The following is a 15566-nucleotide window of genomic DNA, read 5'->3' as shown; positions in this document are numbered from 1 at the left end:
CGGCGTACATATACCTATATACTGGGTACCTAAGTAGGTACCTACCTGCTTTTTGGCATACATACTTGTAGATGATAACATCAATGAGGAAGTATTGATGGATGCACCTGCCCAACTAACTAACTTAATTGCGCACTTACCTCTAGTGGTTCTACGTGACATAACTGAGATGATGTATACATATTTGCGGGTTCAATGTCGTATACTTACTACCTATGTAGGTAGGTACGTATTTGTACTTTCCTACCTTATATTTCTACCTAGTACTATGTACTCTTACCTTATTTACATTTTACTTCCTCGACAATCCATGCGCCGTTGTGCCTTCCTTATTACATGTACTTTGAAAACAATGCTCATTGATACAGCACGAGTAGGTATTGTATGTCATCGACATGGATGTATTGTTGTTTTCGGGCCATTTATACTTGGAATGCTTACGTACCTACATAATCGGTAGTAGGGTATACATGTATGCAGATATCCAGTCTATATAGTTAGTGGCTGGCATCAATGCCAGCTTTATCGATATCTTATTGTCTTATTAGCAACAATAATTTCGATATTACATATGACATGTAGGGATCGGCAATCAACATGTGACTTGAAATTTATTCAAGTCAACTCATTGTCATTGCCTCTACACAGGTATCATGCATGGTTGCGACGACCATACGTATGTAATAACTAGAAACAAGACAAGTTGTAAATATACATGTCTATACTGAGTAAAATAAGTTGTCGAGCCAATTATAAAGTTCATATCGGGCAAGAAAGAGGGGGTTTATAAATCGAACCTGTACCGTTGACATGCTTATCATGTTAGATACCTACATGCATATACTGGTTACCTATTAGCTTATGTACTAAGGGCATGTATTGTATTGTACTATACATAGAATATATGTATATGTGCCCCTCTATTATGAGGGGTACATACATGTATGTATGTATGTATGTAGGTCCAAGGTCACGGTGTGTATTGGCAAAATTAGCTGGTAGCTGCGCTTCCAGCTATTCAAGGCAGCCCCGTTCTTTGATTGCCTTGGTGACGAGGGAAAACATAGAAAATATGTCAACTGTTGCCTTCAATGGCACCTACTCGCTCCAAGTCTCATGATCGAGCTTCGATGCACATAATCGGAGCGTTCCGTCCTAAGTTATCGCAAGTACCGTGACCAGTAGTGTCAACTTTATGTAGCATGTAGTTACGTAGGAAGTAGCAGACTAGCACTGTCTAGCAGTGGGAAGTTTGTACCTGCCCCTCCATCTACATCATGATCTTATCTGCTTCCCTTCAATATTTCTCAATCATTGATTATCTAATGCATATAAAACGGGTATACATTTTTTATGAATTATCATGGTTTGACTTATAATCAGGCAACGCCGTGTATTTATGTAGCTCACAGCCTATCAATCTTTATTCAAGAACTTCAGATCTGTATGAATGTATTAACCATAGTACATAGTATGCAAGTACATAATATGTACCATGTATGCACCCCACGGAATGCGTCAATGTGGGATACATATGTATACTAAGTACTACTACAGGACAGGACATGTAGGTATCGCGAATGTACGTGGGGTTTCATTGGGCAAGTACCTGAAGCAGGTCCAACTCAAGCATGATTGTAGTAATCACAAGAAACAAAGTTCACGTTTACATAGTGGAAACTGTAACGGGGCGTAAACTACTAGGTACCTAGGGTAGGCATGTATAGTATGCACATATCCTAGTTCACGTGACAAACAATAGAAAGCCCAATATAGGAACATCGAAGTACTGCATTATAGTTGTACATGCCTACATATATATCTGATTGATATATACATATGAATTCGGCACTGGTCTCCTCAAGCTTGCTACCGAATCTACTATACCCAGTATTCTACCAAATATATACCTCGTACAACGTGGTGTCCACGTCGACGGGTTCACCCCGGCCGAGTGTGTAGTCGGCTATGCAAGTGTCATGCTCGAAATCCAGGCTGATAGGACGACACGGACAACTGCTTAAATAACCGAAAACTGACAACTGACGGTGGTGGCAACTTTTTGTGAGTTTTGGTCTCTGTATTTCGGGTTTCAGATACAGTCCAAACACACACACTTACACGCACACCCCTCAAATGAAGCCCACCTACATAGGTAGGTAGGTACAGGTTTTTCTCGCTACCATATAATGATAAAGTCTTTAACATCGTATTGGTTGCATTCTTAGAATCCCAAGGCTAGATAATCTTATGCCCCCTCACTTATTCACTGTAAACATGCAGCTCGGGATCTATACCTATACCTATACCGCTTCACGGCTAGTTCTTCAAGGGAATAGGTACGGCGTTCGGTGTCAAGGCGCGAAGAGAGTCAGTGCGAGGCGCTTCCTCAAGGACTCGCTTCGTCCAAAGAAGTTACACCTTAATAATTACAAACGATTTAGATTTGGGGACATTAGCTACAAGTTGAAGTGATCATTAGTTTGGTCAGGATACCTGAGGATAGTGCTTATAATCCATCTTTTACACCGCGAAGCTTGGATTAGATCGGATATCGAATCTACTACCCAAGGGATGTAAATGATGGCAACTAAGCATTCATAGCTCTGTTACATATGAGTATCCGGTCCTGTGTCAACACTCCGAGATCGCGCCGACACCTTCTATTTCCTATTCACCTGAGTCGCTCAACTCCTGCCAGCAGTACATTTCCATGAATAGAAGGAAGGCCATAAGATGTTGTGTGACACGATTCTGCACGTCTCCTGGCGCGGAAAAAGCGAACGGATAGCTTAGTGACGGTAACCGGTCAAAAAAAATGATAGACGCAGCATTTTGTCGCAAGCCTCCGTTCCGCTATCCGGATAATAAACCCCACTTACCGTGGTAGTTGACGAGGTATATTGAGGTCTTGAAGGAGAAACCTCCGACATGGAGAAGGTGTTTGCTGCGATGCATGTCATCGAGAAAGTATGGACCCCTTGTCTAAAGTCACTAATTGGTCAAGCATAAGACTATTGGTAAACGGCTACTCGTCGTTCGCTGTGGGGTGACAGCCTCAGAAATGTTGCTTATTTAGAAGCGCTGGGGTACGTTTAATCCTCATGTAGCTTGCATTCCAAGTCCGGCTGATCAACCCACGCAGTCTCTGATTCGTCTATTTCTCGGAGTCGCATGTTAATGAAGACTGAGGATGCAATCTTAAAGCCTTGTTTAGATATTCGATTAGGATCATGTCCTGTACTAGGCTTTATCTTGAATCTAGAGGTTAGGCGCATTTCTAGACACTACCTGCAGCCATTGTAGCCGAAATTGGCGCCAGATATTCAAAGGGGTAGATCAAACACGATCTGAGGGTCTGCTATAGCTAAGAGAAGCTTGCAATGCTAATCCCGGCATGCGACTGGCTATTATCTCTGGCGTAGGGTCTTCTCATGCTGTACCCAAAACCTCTTACATCCTAGATGGCCCCAGTGATCAACCCACCATTCGCCAAAGCTATCTTCGACTTCGTGGTCAACCTTGGCGACCCTCTCGTTGCGTTTTAGACCACATACGAGACAAGCTTTAGGCGCAGTAGGGGCTACCTTCTCGGTTTGGATCTGCATCGACTCACTGATCTCCGGGATCTTTAGTTGCTCCGCATTATTCTTGATTGATGAGTTGGCAGCAGCCACCGCGGATCGAAGACGACCTATGTGTTCTTTCCAATTGGCTACAACATCGGCTGCTTCACGGTCCTCATGAGCAGCCTGTGTCTTATCCACGCCGGCAAGTTTCATCCCTTTGCTTCCCGCCGCCGAAATAGTCATTCGCTGTGATAGGAACTTGTCCCTATGCCATCTTAGCTTTCGACCGGCGATGATCCGGGCTGCGACTGTTGCTAGAGCCACATAACCTTTGAGGAACTCGATGGTTTTTGGATTTGATAAGACGCGATTCTTTATGGAGAGGGATTGTCCGCCAACAGGTTTATATAGTGACGTGTTCGCTTGATCGAACAATTGTGGAAACATTGATAATAGTATGGACGGCGGGGGAACGTTGGTTGGCGGTAAGTTGTCCTCAGGGCGATCATTCTGTTGTTCCGTTTTTATATCAACGGGATCGGGATCCCAGTCCCAGGTTGAATCTTTAGGCTTGGGCGCAACTGCGGACGCCTGAATATTTGCCGGTTGCGGCGGAATGGGTTCTTCGGAGTCCCAATCCCAGCTCGAGTCGCCTTGTTTTGTATTTGGTCTTGTTTTTTTATTCGAACTATCAGATGCGGCCCAATCACCGCTAACGCTGTCGCCCCCTGCCGACTTTGTGGGATCAATGGATGGCCATGCAGTCGTAGGCGAGGTCAATGGTTCGTTTGCGGGCTCTTTCTTTGAGGCCGGAGCGATTGCAAGTCCGGGAAATGGGTTTCTTTCCTGGAACGATGGCGATCGTGGTGCTTGAGGATAAAAAGCAGGTTTGCCTAGATTCAAGCCTTGTGGTCTCTGAGCGGATTGTATTTTGGTGTTCCCCGGTCGCAAAGATATGTCATGCGTTAAAAGGTCTGGACCTGTTTGTATTGGGGAAGCCACTGTCTCGAATTCTCCAAAATCATCGTCGTCATCCCCTTCATCTATCTTCTCTCCTTCAAAGTCGTCTGCGTCAAACAATACGTTTGGGTTAGTATTAAAGGTTCGCTGTGATGATTTTGAGGGAGCAACGGTGGGTGCTGGGGCCGGAGCTGGGGCCGGAGCTCTGGTCTGCTTAGGTGGAGCTTGTGTCCGCGATGGCGCGCTCGCTCCATCTCTCCATGCAGATAAACTATCAAGTTCAAGGAGGTTATTTGTCATTAGGTCCATAGTTGATGCTCGCACAACCCTGGTTCGTTGCGACTGTTGAGTCGTCGGTCCCGACAGAGCCGGAGCCGGAGTCGGAGCCGGAGCTGTTGCTATTACTGGCGTCGTAGATGATCTAACTACGCTTGGTGCGACTTCAAAATCACCCCATCCATCATCGTCATCATCATCCTCCTGAGCCTTAGACTGAGTAGGCTGCAAGGGTGTGCTTGTCCGAGTACTTGAACTTAACGACTGCTGATTTTTTGGCAGCTGACCGCCCCAAGAAGCTGTTTTATTGTTCCATTGCTGAGTAAATGGAGGTTTGTTTTGCTCAGGTCGGGAGCTAGTGTTTAGAGCATTTCTGACTACTGAAGAGAATGGGTCGTTTGTGAACGGAGAAGCCTGAGAAGAAGCCTTAGGTGGCTGTCCCTGTGGTGGAGGAGGCTTCTCGACATCTTCGAAGGCAGCGAAAAGATCAGCAGACATATCAAAGCCGGTGTTAAGGTCAACAGTTGACAAATTACATGCGTGGTGTCAGAGTATAGACATTAATTTCATAGTTGTTCATCGGTTCAATGGTTAGAAAAGGTATAAGAACAAACTATGCAAGAAGAGATCAATGATCAATGATCAATGTTGTGTTGGTTGAGGTTGAGGCTGAAGCCGAGAAACTGGGGCCGACTCAGTGGTAAGTGGTCTTGATCAGTGGCAGGGGTTCCAAGGGGTGGAACGGGTGGACCGGATTATTAACCTTAAATGGCTAGATGGAACTTGACTAAGGTTAGCTTCATAGATCGATCCCCATTATGGCATCGATACTATGTACTTGTACCTTGATATGTACCTAGCAGATACATACATAGTACAGTAATATGTCAGAACACAGGCAGTCACGCAACACAAGCTTGTTCTTTAATTAGATCAACCAGATTGCATAAGAGCTATGCGGCCACCAGGTTGCATACACGCATACATAGTATCTCACAGTAGCAATGCCTACACAACTAAATCCAGTGGCTTGGGATGAACCTTGGCCAGGGGACGGCTGGGTGTTAACTGAAGGCTTTATATAAAAAGGTGGTCATTCCTTCAATGTTGTGAAAGGTTGTTGGCATATGCTGGAAGCTACGATTGAACTATGAGGTTATATGTAGTTTAATATGTACATATTTATCGACGCACTAAGGTACAAATGTAGTACGAAGTATTGAATAGAGTTGACTGACGTATGTAAGTAATTTACCGCGGGGTCGGTGTGGGACTTCGATAAGGCCAATGCTCTTATCTTGATGGATACCTAGGTAATTGCCGGGAACTTGAACGCTGTCAGCTGGCTGCCAGTCTTTCTAACTTTGGATAACTCTTTCTCTCCTTTCTCTCCTTTCTCTATTCTGCCTCTTCTTCAATCTCTCTCCTTCTCCCTTTCTCTTGTCTCCCCTTTTCGCCAAATAGATGGGGAGGACGAGCCCCCCCTTTATGCTAATATAGTTATCGGGGGCATGCGGGGAGAGACATAAATTGCACCTACCAGGTTCTCTATATCCAATACCTTCACCTTGCCCATACAGACTTGGGCCTTCATAATGAGATCTCTAGCCGACTCGACGTGAGTGGTATCTCTACTTCTTATACATACTTGCAACCACATATATATTGATCCATTGCCTTAGTCAGTCAAAGCTAATCTCATCTCATTTAGCATACGGTGGCAAGAAACTCTTCAATACTGCACCAGCCTCGCCGATCTACAACGGGCTGTTAAGGATAATGGCTTCAATAGTCCATGTATCTCGGGATGCAGATCCCTCTGCTGGAAGGTGAACTTCACTCACACTCACTGAAATATAGGCCTAGAGCAAGTATACTAATATCAGTTGAACGCCAGGCCTTCTTACTAACCCAGACCACGAACACCGCAGATTGGTCTCATAGCCTATCAGAATCACGAAGTACATATTCTTCTTTGAAGGACCACTTTCTGAGATATATTAAACATCCGGAAGATCTCACTTCCGCCTCTGACGATCCCTTAGCGGATGATGCCGACGTAAGATGATTCTTCTGAGACCATGGTATAAGTCCTAACTTAGTCTAGTCTCCTTGGAATACCCTCCGTGTAGACGAAGTGCTTAGGGCCGAGATCCTTCAAGATGTTCAACGTTTACCAGATGAGCCTTTTTATCACCAGGCTCATATTCAGACGCTGATTTTGGATATTCTGTTCATCTATTGTAAACTCAACCCAGACGTGGGCGGATACCGCCAGGGTATGCATGAACTGCTGGCGCCCATCGTTTATGTTGTAGCCCAAGATGCTATCGACCCTGCCAACATGGCTTCTGATGGCACAACGGACTTGAGAATGTTGGAATTCCTAGATGCCTCTTTCATTGAGCATGATTCCTTCGCCCTGTTCTCTAAAGTCATGGATAACGCAAAACCATTCTACGAAGTGAGCGAGGCTGCGACCAATGCACTTTCTGCAACATTAGGTCAACACTCACCAGCATCCTCTATCATAGAGCGAAGCCAGTATATACACGAGATATGTGTATTCAAAGTAGACCCTGAACTTTCAACTCACCTCAAAAATATTGAAATATTACCCCAAGTATTTTTAATGTAAGTTATCTATTACTCCTCGAGGATGAGTTACTAATGTATTGCCTCGTCTACCGTAGTCGTTGGGTCCGTCTCTTATTCAGTCGCGAATTCCCTTTTGACCAGACGCTCGTACTTTGGGATACCCTCTTCTCTGTAGACCCGTCCTTTAAACTAATAGATCTGGTTTGTACTGCGATGTTAATTAGGATAAGATGGGATCGTAAGACTCACATGCCTCTAATCAAAACTGTCCTCCAATTCTAATGCTATATAGTTCTTGCTGCGGACTATACTGTCGCACTGCAATTATTGCTTAAATACCCTCCCCCTCAACTGCAACATGGCCCACATACTTTCGTGGATGATGCAGTCTATCTTAGGGATCACCTAGATTCGGCTGGTGGCTCTACACTAATAGCAAAATATACCGGGAAACCACCTTCATCTTTTGGTGGTGATTCTGGGACGAGCACGCCAGGAAGAACTGCATCAAGTTTACGGCGGAAACTTGCCGGCACTAGGTCGCCTCTATCCCCTCCTCGCTTCAGGTCTCCGCAAGTTGGTATGGAAGCGCTCTTGCAGGGTGCGGCTAAGGGTGTCCTGGAAAGAGGAGAGAAGCTCGGCATTAACCAAGCAGTGCGTGACGCCATGGTGGAGATACGCCGCAACGTTCAGGAAGCTAGGAGTTCTATGAAAGCAGGCAAGGACCTCCTCGCTGAACCTGGATCCAACACAACGGCACGAGCGGTGGCGGTGATGGACCGGAGGAATAGGCGGCTAGCCTCTTTGCTAGACGAGTCTATTTCTACGCTGAAGACTCTCGCCGGTTCCGATTTAGAAGACAAACAGAAATTCCAGGAGACTCTCACGCTCGCCGCTGCGAAGCTACAGTTTGTCAAGGTTTACCTTGAGGATTCTACTATGGCTCTCCCGGATGAGGAGGAGCCTGCGTCATCGCTGACAACAGTGGGGACTCTGGCTACTGACAACGTCATGGTCGATCCGGAATCCTTAAGCGATGCCGTCGCAGCCATGGCCCTTGACCCGTCAGCGCCCTTACCTGGAAACCAACACCAAAAGAGCACCACCAATCCTTCAACCGTCGATTCGTCTATAATACCGGGCTTGGATAGAATGGACACCGACGACCCGTTAGGCGCCGGCACACCAGCGACGGAGAAGAAGCTAGAACGTCCGCAAGCGCCCATTCCCACACGCTCATCACTCGCGCAGTCCTCCTTCTCCTGGATGCTAGAACCCGACGTCAACTCTTCCTCGTCATCACTATCATCGCCATCCCATCAGCAGCCACCCATATTCCCCTCGAAAAAGCCAGCGTCGTCATCGGGCAGCGGCAGCATACCACAGCGCAAGAGACCTTCCGTAAGCGCCACCCGCGAACGCACGGCTTTTCTCTTTGGCGAGATCTCGCCAGGTGAGGGGGGTGGCCAGGGCGTTCTGCCGGATGATATCTTTGGGCTGGAGGAGATTCAGAAGAGGAAGAGTTAATAAGAGGTACCCAGGTAGGTAGGGAGGTAGGTAATTATCCAAGGAGGTTTTGAGATTAGGCAACTAGTACCTAGGTACCTACCTACCTAATAGGTATACCTAATCATGAACGTCCTCGGCTCCCGTGGTCGACAGTTTTGCATGCATGGTAATTGGAATTTGAAGAGTCTGCTTCTGAGTAGTACCTTGGAGTAGTTTATATAGTTATGTGCTTGCTTGTTGGACGACGATGGGAGAAGCTTCAATATACCCAGATCAAGAGACATACATACATACCTACCTACTGTACCTATGTACGTACATACCCAACTACCGAGACATTATGTACAAGTGAATTATCATGTTGGTCTCAACACGATTTTGACTCTATTTATCAACTATCAATCAATCAATCAACCTCTGCTAGATTTTTTACGAATGCCGTGTATTTAGATGTAGATGTAGATGTAAGCAGCTACCTAGCCTAGGTGCTTAGCTAGGTTACTCAGCCTATACATGTGTAGGTATGTTGTAAATCCCATTCTCATGCATGTATCCAATCTAGTCCCCAAAGAAAGACTGACTTGACTGACTGACTGACTGACTGACTGACATAAAGATAGGTACCTAAAGGTAGTTATCGTATCGTGTCGTATCGTATCGTATCCTTGATGTGTATATGAATGTATTTTCATTTCATCTTTCATTTCGCATATCGTAACTCACCCCCTACCTAGTTAATCTACCCTCCTTCACCTTCACCTTCACCTTCACCATTCCAACCCTTCCCACCTCTTTCTTTCCTTCCCTATTCGTCTTCTTCACCTACATGTTTATGTGTATATAGTTAATGTGCAATATAGCGTAACGCACCTACCCACTACGCAACCAATCAAGTTCATCCCGCGAGTAGCTATGTAGCTACCAAAACCCCTTGACTTTATGAAAAAAAAAGGGGGGGAAAGGGATGACCATGGTCTATATATATAAGACGAGGAAACAATCAAAAAGAAAGACAAAGTGAAATAATGAAAAAAAGGACTAAACCGCCGAACGCCATACCCCAAGATATTCCAATAGAGGAAGAATTTATATAAAAAGGAAATCCCCAAACTCATTTGTACCGAAACCTGCCGTTCTTGAATTTTGTGTATCATCGTCATGCCTGTAAGAAGAAGAAAGAATAACAACTCCACGCTAGAGCTTGTATGCCATATTCCACCGAAGCAGTTGAAATTTGCTCTGATGGGGGAAAAGAAGAAAAGAAAAAGGAAATCAAGGGAATAACCCAGCATGTATACCAAGTGTAATTTTTCGTGTTGGTTCCTACTCCCCGAGTCTGTAATTCCTAAGAGCTGGGTATCATGCTGTAAATCTGTCTTTCCTTCCTCTCCGACAAAAAAAAAAGTGCGAGCCCCATTTCCTTCCCCTCCGAATTCTCTTTCCTCCCTTTCCCTAACTCCTAGAACCTCATCGGATAACCCAGCTTTCCCTTCCCATCATCTTTTCATCTTTTCAATCCATTTGACACCAGGGGTGCTGAATCACCTGTTCAATGTCATATCGTGCCAAGACATCGCGGTTCAGCATGCAGCGGATCAGATCGATACTTTCATCGCTGATTACGTAGGGTACTCGCAGGTCGCGGTCCATGATCTCATCGATGCTGTAGAACGGGTTCTCCTTATAGATGATTGTATAAAGCAGAATTCCCAAAGCCCACACATCTTGCTCTTTGCCACCGTACGGGTGACCCCCCAGTACCTCCGGAGCCGCATAATCTACAGATATCAGATTAGTCAACATAATCAATGGGAGTCTGGTAAAAATAAATAACATACCAATGGTGCCGACGAAAACATCAAATGGCCCACTCTTGATATATGCCGCACTTCCAAAGTCGATGAGTTTGATGTTTCCTTCGCCATCCAAAATAATATTCTCATCTTTGATATCACGGTGAACCACCTTCGCCTTGGTATGGAGGTGGTGTATTGCCCTAGCAACCTGGACGAAGATGCTTCGGCACTCATCTTCCTCCATATTTGTGCGCAGCTCGATATAATCGAAGAGGTCCATTCCTGGATATCCATGGGGAGCCATTTCGATGTAATAGTTCGTCTCGTCCTCAAAGAAATCCTCCATTTCTACAATGTTGGGGTGTTTGTACCCATCTCTTCGAAGGTAATCCAAAACATGGATCTCGAGAGGTACGGTGCCTAGGCGTCGGTCTCTGGTCCAAGTATCAACAAGGATCCGCCGCTTCGTCACGTATTTCAGCACAACCTTCTTTGCACTGTTGTTTTTGTACCTTGCTAATTTCACTTGACCATAGGCACCTTGGCCCATATCTTCTATTATCACAAAATCGTCAATCGTTTTTTTCCGGGGCGGTGCGTCGGCCTGAGGGTTTGCTGATTGTGTTTTATCTGAGATTTTCGATGCTCCAGAGATCTTTGCGGCTGCAGTCATCGCAACTACCTTAAGTTGCTGTGATAGTGCTGAAGCGGCAGAAGTAGGACGTGACTTGGATTCCTCCGTATCCGAGTTCATGTCCTGTGGCGTATGTGCTGGTGTTTGGCCAGGCGAAGGCTGATGTAATGGCGACGCTGCTCCAGAGGCTATCGGAGATCGTAATGCTGCAGCACCTGATGATCTGATGTTAGATGTGTGCAAATGTCGGGAGTATGTGATCCATAACGCATAAACTACTTCTGATTCGACCGCCGTCACAGCCACGTCGCTGCTGTGTGACTCATCGTCGCTTGAGCCCGAATCGTGCCCAGATTGCGCCTCACTCTTGACGACCCTCATCTGAACGTCAATTTTCAGCTCTGAGCCGTCGCGGTGCTTAGCTGGCAATCCATCAGGGTTTAGAAACGTAGCAGCAGCATCTAGGTTTCCGCTGTGTAGGGCCAGCAGAGTCGCTGCTTTCCTAAAGCTATGTTCAGGTATCACAATACCGTCTTGAAGTTGCACCCCATCGTGGTTAGTTACGATCTCGAGGACTTTATTAAAGTCTGGGATGAGATTCTCGATTGACTGTCCCTCTGGCTTCTCGTACCCAAAGAGAGCCCCACAAAATGCGGAATTTGAACTTTTGATTCTGAGAGTATCGGGCGAGACCACAATGATCCCAGCCATATGAGGGAAGCTTGAAACACGAAGTTCTGTCTGACCTCTTGTCTGAGAGACTATGGCGGGGATGTTGACTTGGTCACTGTGCCGGCAGGTGAAGTACTTGCGCTTCGTGATCTGGGCATAATCGATTGCACCATACCGTGGATCGATACCTTGACGCGGTACACGTGGAATCAACTTGCCGATATCCATACCGGGTTGCAAATCTTCATCTCCCCACATGGGCCCCGTATCTCCCGAGATATTGATAACTACCCCGTCATCATCAAGCCTCAATAGAGCTACATCTTCGTGAATCTCCTCGAGAACCCAAATCAACCCAACTTTTTTTTCTTTGACCCACAGGCTCGCAGAGCCCGTTGCACCGTTGCGTTTCTGGATAGGCACAACATCGCCACAGAGCAGTACTCCCCTAGATTTTGAGCTCCGGTGGCTTGCAACTCGGGATTTCGATGGCGTTGTGTCCCCACTATGAACAGTCTGTGCGCGTCGCGTTGGAGTTTTCGGGGGCTGTGACCTAGAATTAGGTTTACTTAAAAGATGCGCTGTGATACCACCGCGCCCCCCTAACAGTGAGGAGCCAACGGAAGATACAGGCGGGGGCACGGTTTCTGCAGGTGATTGGCTCACGTCGTTAGGGTTGGAATGTAGGAGTTTCTGCTCCAGCCATGCCCGCCTCTCCTCTTGTACAACTTCCAGAATGCCCATCTTCCGAACCTCAGCTTTCGTTACACCAAAGACGAGGCAAGCCAAGTCATTGGCGGCCAATATCGTCCATGGGGGTTTGGACTCTGTCGTGAAGATAGCCTGCGCTGCAGGAACCCATCGAGTTGCATGACCATGCACTGATGGTCCTAGAGCTCCGGGCGTGTTGAGCGATGAACCCATAGCGTGTGACGGAAAGATCGGAGACATCAATGCCTGAGGGTAATTTTCTGTCGACGCGGAAAGAAACGGCTGTGCCATGGTATCTATAAGTTTTTGCTGAACCTCTGCTGAACCTATGTCTGTTATTGTCCTCCGTAAACTTGGGGGCTTGGACGTTGGGGGTGATGTCTTGGCGGTAGTGCCGCTCTCATTCGTTGGCGTTCTCGAAGAGTTCTCAGACTCTGTTTGATCTTGTGATGTATCCGATTGTTTCGAAAGCGATTTCGACGTTGGATGGTCCTTTTCGCCCCTGGTAGGCTGCACCTTAGCAGTACCTACATCATCGGTTCCAAGCTCTTGGGTAGGTGAAGGGGATATGAGCGGAGCTAAGAAGGACTCGGGGCTGTTCGTCCGTGGTATGAAGTCTTTCTCGAATACGTTATCGTGAGACATTTGAGCAGGCCCGCTCAACGGGCCGGGAACGAGGGAAGGATCAAAATTCGGCAGATTACCAGCTCCAACGAGTTGGGCCCTAGCTAGTAGATCAAGCATATTTTGGGTTTCAATATCGCCGGACACTCTGGCCTGGGCGCTGGCAATGCCAGCATTAGACGCAACAGACCATCCCATGCGATCCTTCATGAACTCTATAGACCTTTTCAAGACATTCTGGCGGTTGTGTATGAAATCTTCGGATTGGTGCGCGAAGGAGAAGGAGTGCAGTGACTCGGAAGGGAACCGGGATAGGTCTTCGGTAAAGTTGGGAGAGGAGGGACCGGGAGTTAATGGAGTATGGTGCCCCGAAGGCAGCATCATAGTCATCGAGGTAGAGCGATGGATGCCGGTGGATTGGCTTCGCGAAGAAACGGCGGTCGAAGGCATGGTAGGCGTACGCGGGCTAGGATGTTGACGGATGCGTCGTAAACCAGAGATGCCCAAACCATGGTCGTGCTCAGTGATTATGGAAGATCTGTCGGTTTGAAACAACCTCGATATATTAGCCCACTAGTGACTTGCAGGTTTCTTTTCTTTTCTTTTTCTGTTTAATAACCCATTTGCTTTTATGGGCTTGGTACGAGACTTTCGGTGTGTAGGTGCATATGTATGTAAGAGAGGCTGAGCACACAAGCATGTGACAAGGTTGAGGTGGTGTAGGCAGGTAAGGTCATGTCAGGTACTTGGTAATACCTATTTCCCTCCATCGTGACTATATGCCTGTTCTCGGATTGGGGGAGGGATCCATACAATAAATAGGCTTCACAGTTTTTAAGAAAACGTACCTTGTGATTTGGTCAGATTCGGCTACACCTGATCCGGAGTCGAAAGAGAACCTCAGCCTGGGTTTCTCGGGACCCTCGGCCACGATAGCGAGGTTCCCAGTGCTCCGGTTCTTGGGCAATCGTAAAGGTGCAGAGAGTTTGGAGCTCCTCGTGGAGCCGCGTCCGCGTTGTGGTTCAGGGTCTCCATCCTGCTGAATATTCTCGACGCCTTGTTGGTTGGCAGCAGGATCAGCGGCCATAGGCATGAATATACGATGCGTTGGTTCTGCCCTTTTGAAACTCACCACAGTCCTGGTTTCCACCATGATTATGTTTCATAATTGATGGATATCGATGCAAATTGTGCTACGACCCGCGCGCAATAATTCCGAATGGAGGGTGCGAGTGCCGAAGAGGAGGAGAGGAGGGGGAGAGAGAGGAGAGGAGAAGAGAGAGAAGAGAGAGAAGTGAAGAGTGAAGATGAAAAATAGAAGGCTAGAAAATAAAGATAAACGAATAATGAGAATAACGAAGAGTTTCAAATGTTGTTAACGAATTGTACAAGTTTTAAAAAATAATAAAGTACACAAGGGTAGTAGCGTTGAACAATACGTAAATACCTTCCTTGTATGTACAGTACTATCTACCAACTTGAAGTACCGTTCAAGTACGATAGGATAGGATAGGTGAAAGATGACCGAGCGGTAGGGCGGAGGTTGGCGCGGGGTTAAGCAAAGAACATTGAATTTGGAAAGGAGTGACTTTCTAAACAGTTCGGGATTCAACGTTGAGAAGCTTCAATGTTCAAATGTTGGAAAAATGAGGGGGAAAATATGATTTAAGTTGGTCGGCTTTCTTGTTCCTTCCAAGATTCTTAAAATTCTAAAATTCTAAAATTCTAAAATCCGAACGAGTAAATGACTAAAATGATCATTGACAATTTGAGAGACTTGCCTAACCTTAGGAGGTAGCCTGCGGGCAGTTACATCGGTTTGGGCTGATAGTTAGTGGGGGTTTGAGGTCCGCTTGCCGACTGTCGGCTTCTACACAGGCTATTACACCCCCGTTTTTTCTGCTTCTCCTGCTATAAATGTGGCGTGCACTGTTGTTTGAAAGCTGGGGAACCCCTGGGCCTACTAGTAATGCACCTAATTATGTACTTGATGGGTATTTTTCTCTTTTCTGTTACTACATCAATGATATTAGTAGCTGCTAAGACCTAGGTATACTAGGTATCATATAGTTACTGATATGTCTGGTGTATGCCAGTACCTACTTGGATATTAGACATTAGATAGATATGTATTGTACCTAGTTATAGTATATATAAGCAAAATGCATGTAAATAACTAGCTGGAGTATCGTAGTAATCATACAAGCAAGTTGGCTG

General features: G+C 46.3%; 4 protein-coding genes across 4 annotated transcripts; 1 reads left to right on the top strand and 3 right to left on the bottom strand.

Annotated features, from left to right (window-relative positions):
* Nucleotides 1-3187: 3187 nt before the first annotated feature.
* On the bottom strand, nucleotides 3188-5516 carry GGS25DRAFT_140878 (uncharacterized protein). The gene has a single exon (XM_049256307.1). The coding sequence runs from the start codon at nucleotides 5301-5303 to the stop codon at nucleotides 3411-3413; it is 1893 nt and encodes a 630-aa protein (XP_049120458.1). The 5' UTR covers nucleotides 5304-5516; the 3' UTR covers nucleotides 3188-3410.
* Nucleotides 5517-6400: 884 nt separating this feature from the next.
* Nucleotides 6401-9033, top strand: GGS25DRAFT_529418 (RabGAP/TBC; the record flags this gene model as incomplete). The annotated part of the gene is made up of 6 exons (XM_049265285.1): nucleotides 6401-6423; nucleotides 6517-6634; nucleotides 6703-6864; nucleotides 6913-7439; nucleotides 7499-7641; nucleotides 7696-9033. The coding sequence occupies 6 exons, from the start codon at nucleotides 6401-6403 to the stop codon at nucleotides 8928-8930; spliced, it is 2208 nt and encodes a 735-aa protein (XP_049120457.1). The 3' UTR covers nucleotides 8931-9033.
* A 536-nt stretch (nucleotides 9034-9569) lies between these two features.
* On the bottom strand, nucleotides 9570-10355 carry GGS25DRAFT_140825 (uncharacterized protein). The gene has a single exon (XM_049256306.1). It carries the CDS (start codon nucleotides 10202-10204, stop codon nucleotides 9743-9745), a length of 462 nt encoding a protein of 153 aa, XP_049120456.1. The 5' UTR covers nucleotides 10205-10355; the 3' UTR covers nucleotides 9570-9742.
* On the bottom strand, nucleotides 10307-15104 carry GGS25DRAFT_477672 (Pkinase-domain-containing protein). The gene is made up of 4 exons (XM_049259859.1): nucleotides 14482-15104; nucleotides 14198-14405; nucleotides 10751-13887; nucleotides 10307-10690 (listed from the first exon to the last, which is right to left on the bottom strand). Exons 1-4 carry the CDS (start codon nucleotides 14513-14515, stop codon nucleotides 10425-10427), a joined length of 3645 nt encoding a protein of 1214 aa, XP_049120455.1. The 5' UTR covers nucleotides 14516-15104; the 3' UTR covers nucleotides 10307-10424.
* Between the last annotated feature and the right edge of the window lie 462 nt (nucleotides 15105-15566).

The sequence above is a fragment of the Hypoxylon fragiforme genome, assembly GCF_022984875.1.
Source record: "Hypoxylon fragiforme strain CBS 206.31 chromosome Unknown GGS25scaffold_2, whole genome shotgun sequence".
In the NCBI taxonomy this organism is placed as follows: domain Eukaryota; kingdom Fungi; phylum Ascomycota; class Sordariomycetes; order Xylariales; family Hypoxylaceae; genus Hypoxylon; species Hypoxylon fragiforme.
Note: the sequence above shows the minus strand (reverse complement) of the source record. Positions and strands in the feature narration are given on the sequence as shown.

Bases quoted from the DNA above. Each gene is read 5' to 3' on its own strand.
- GGS25DRAFT_140878 (XM_049256307.1), bottom strand. From the start codon at position 5,303: ATGTCTGCTGATCTTTTCGCTGCCTTCGAAGATGTCGAGAAGCCTCCT.
- GGS25DRAFT_477672 (XM_049259859.1), bottom strand. From the start codon at position 14,515: ATGAAACATAATCATGGTGGAAACCAGGACTGTG. The intron at 14,406-14,481 runs GTGAGTTTCAAA...CCAACCAACAAG, and splicing joins TGGTGGAAACCAGGACTGTG to GCGTCGAGAATATTCAGCAG. The intron at 10,691-10,750 runs GTATGTTATTTA...TGATATCTGTAG, and splicing joins TGTTTTCGTCGGCACCATTG to ATTATGCGGCTCCGGAGGTA.
- GGS25DRAFT_140825 (XM_049256306.1), bottom strand. From the start codon at position 10,204: ATGCTGGGTTATTCCCTTGATTTCCTTTTTCTTTTCTTCTTTTCCCCC.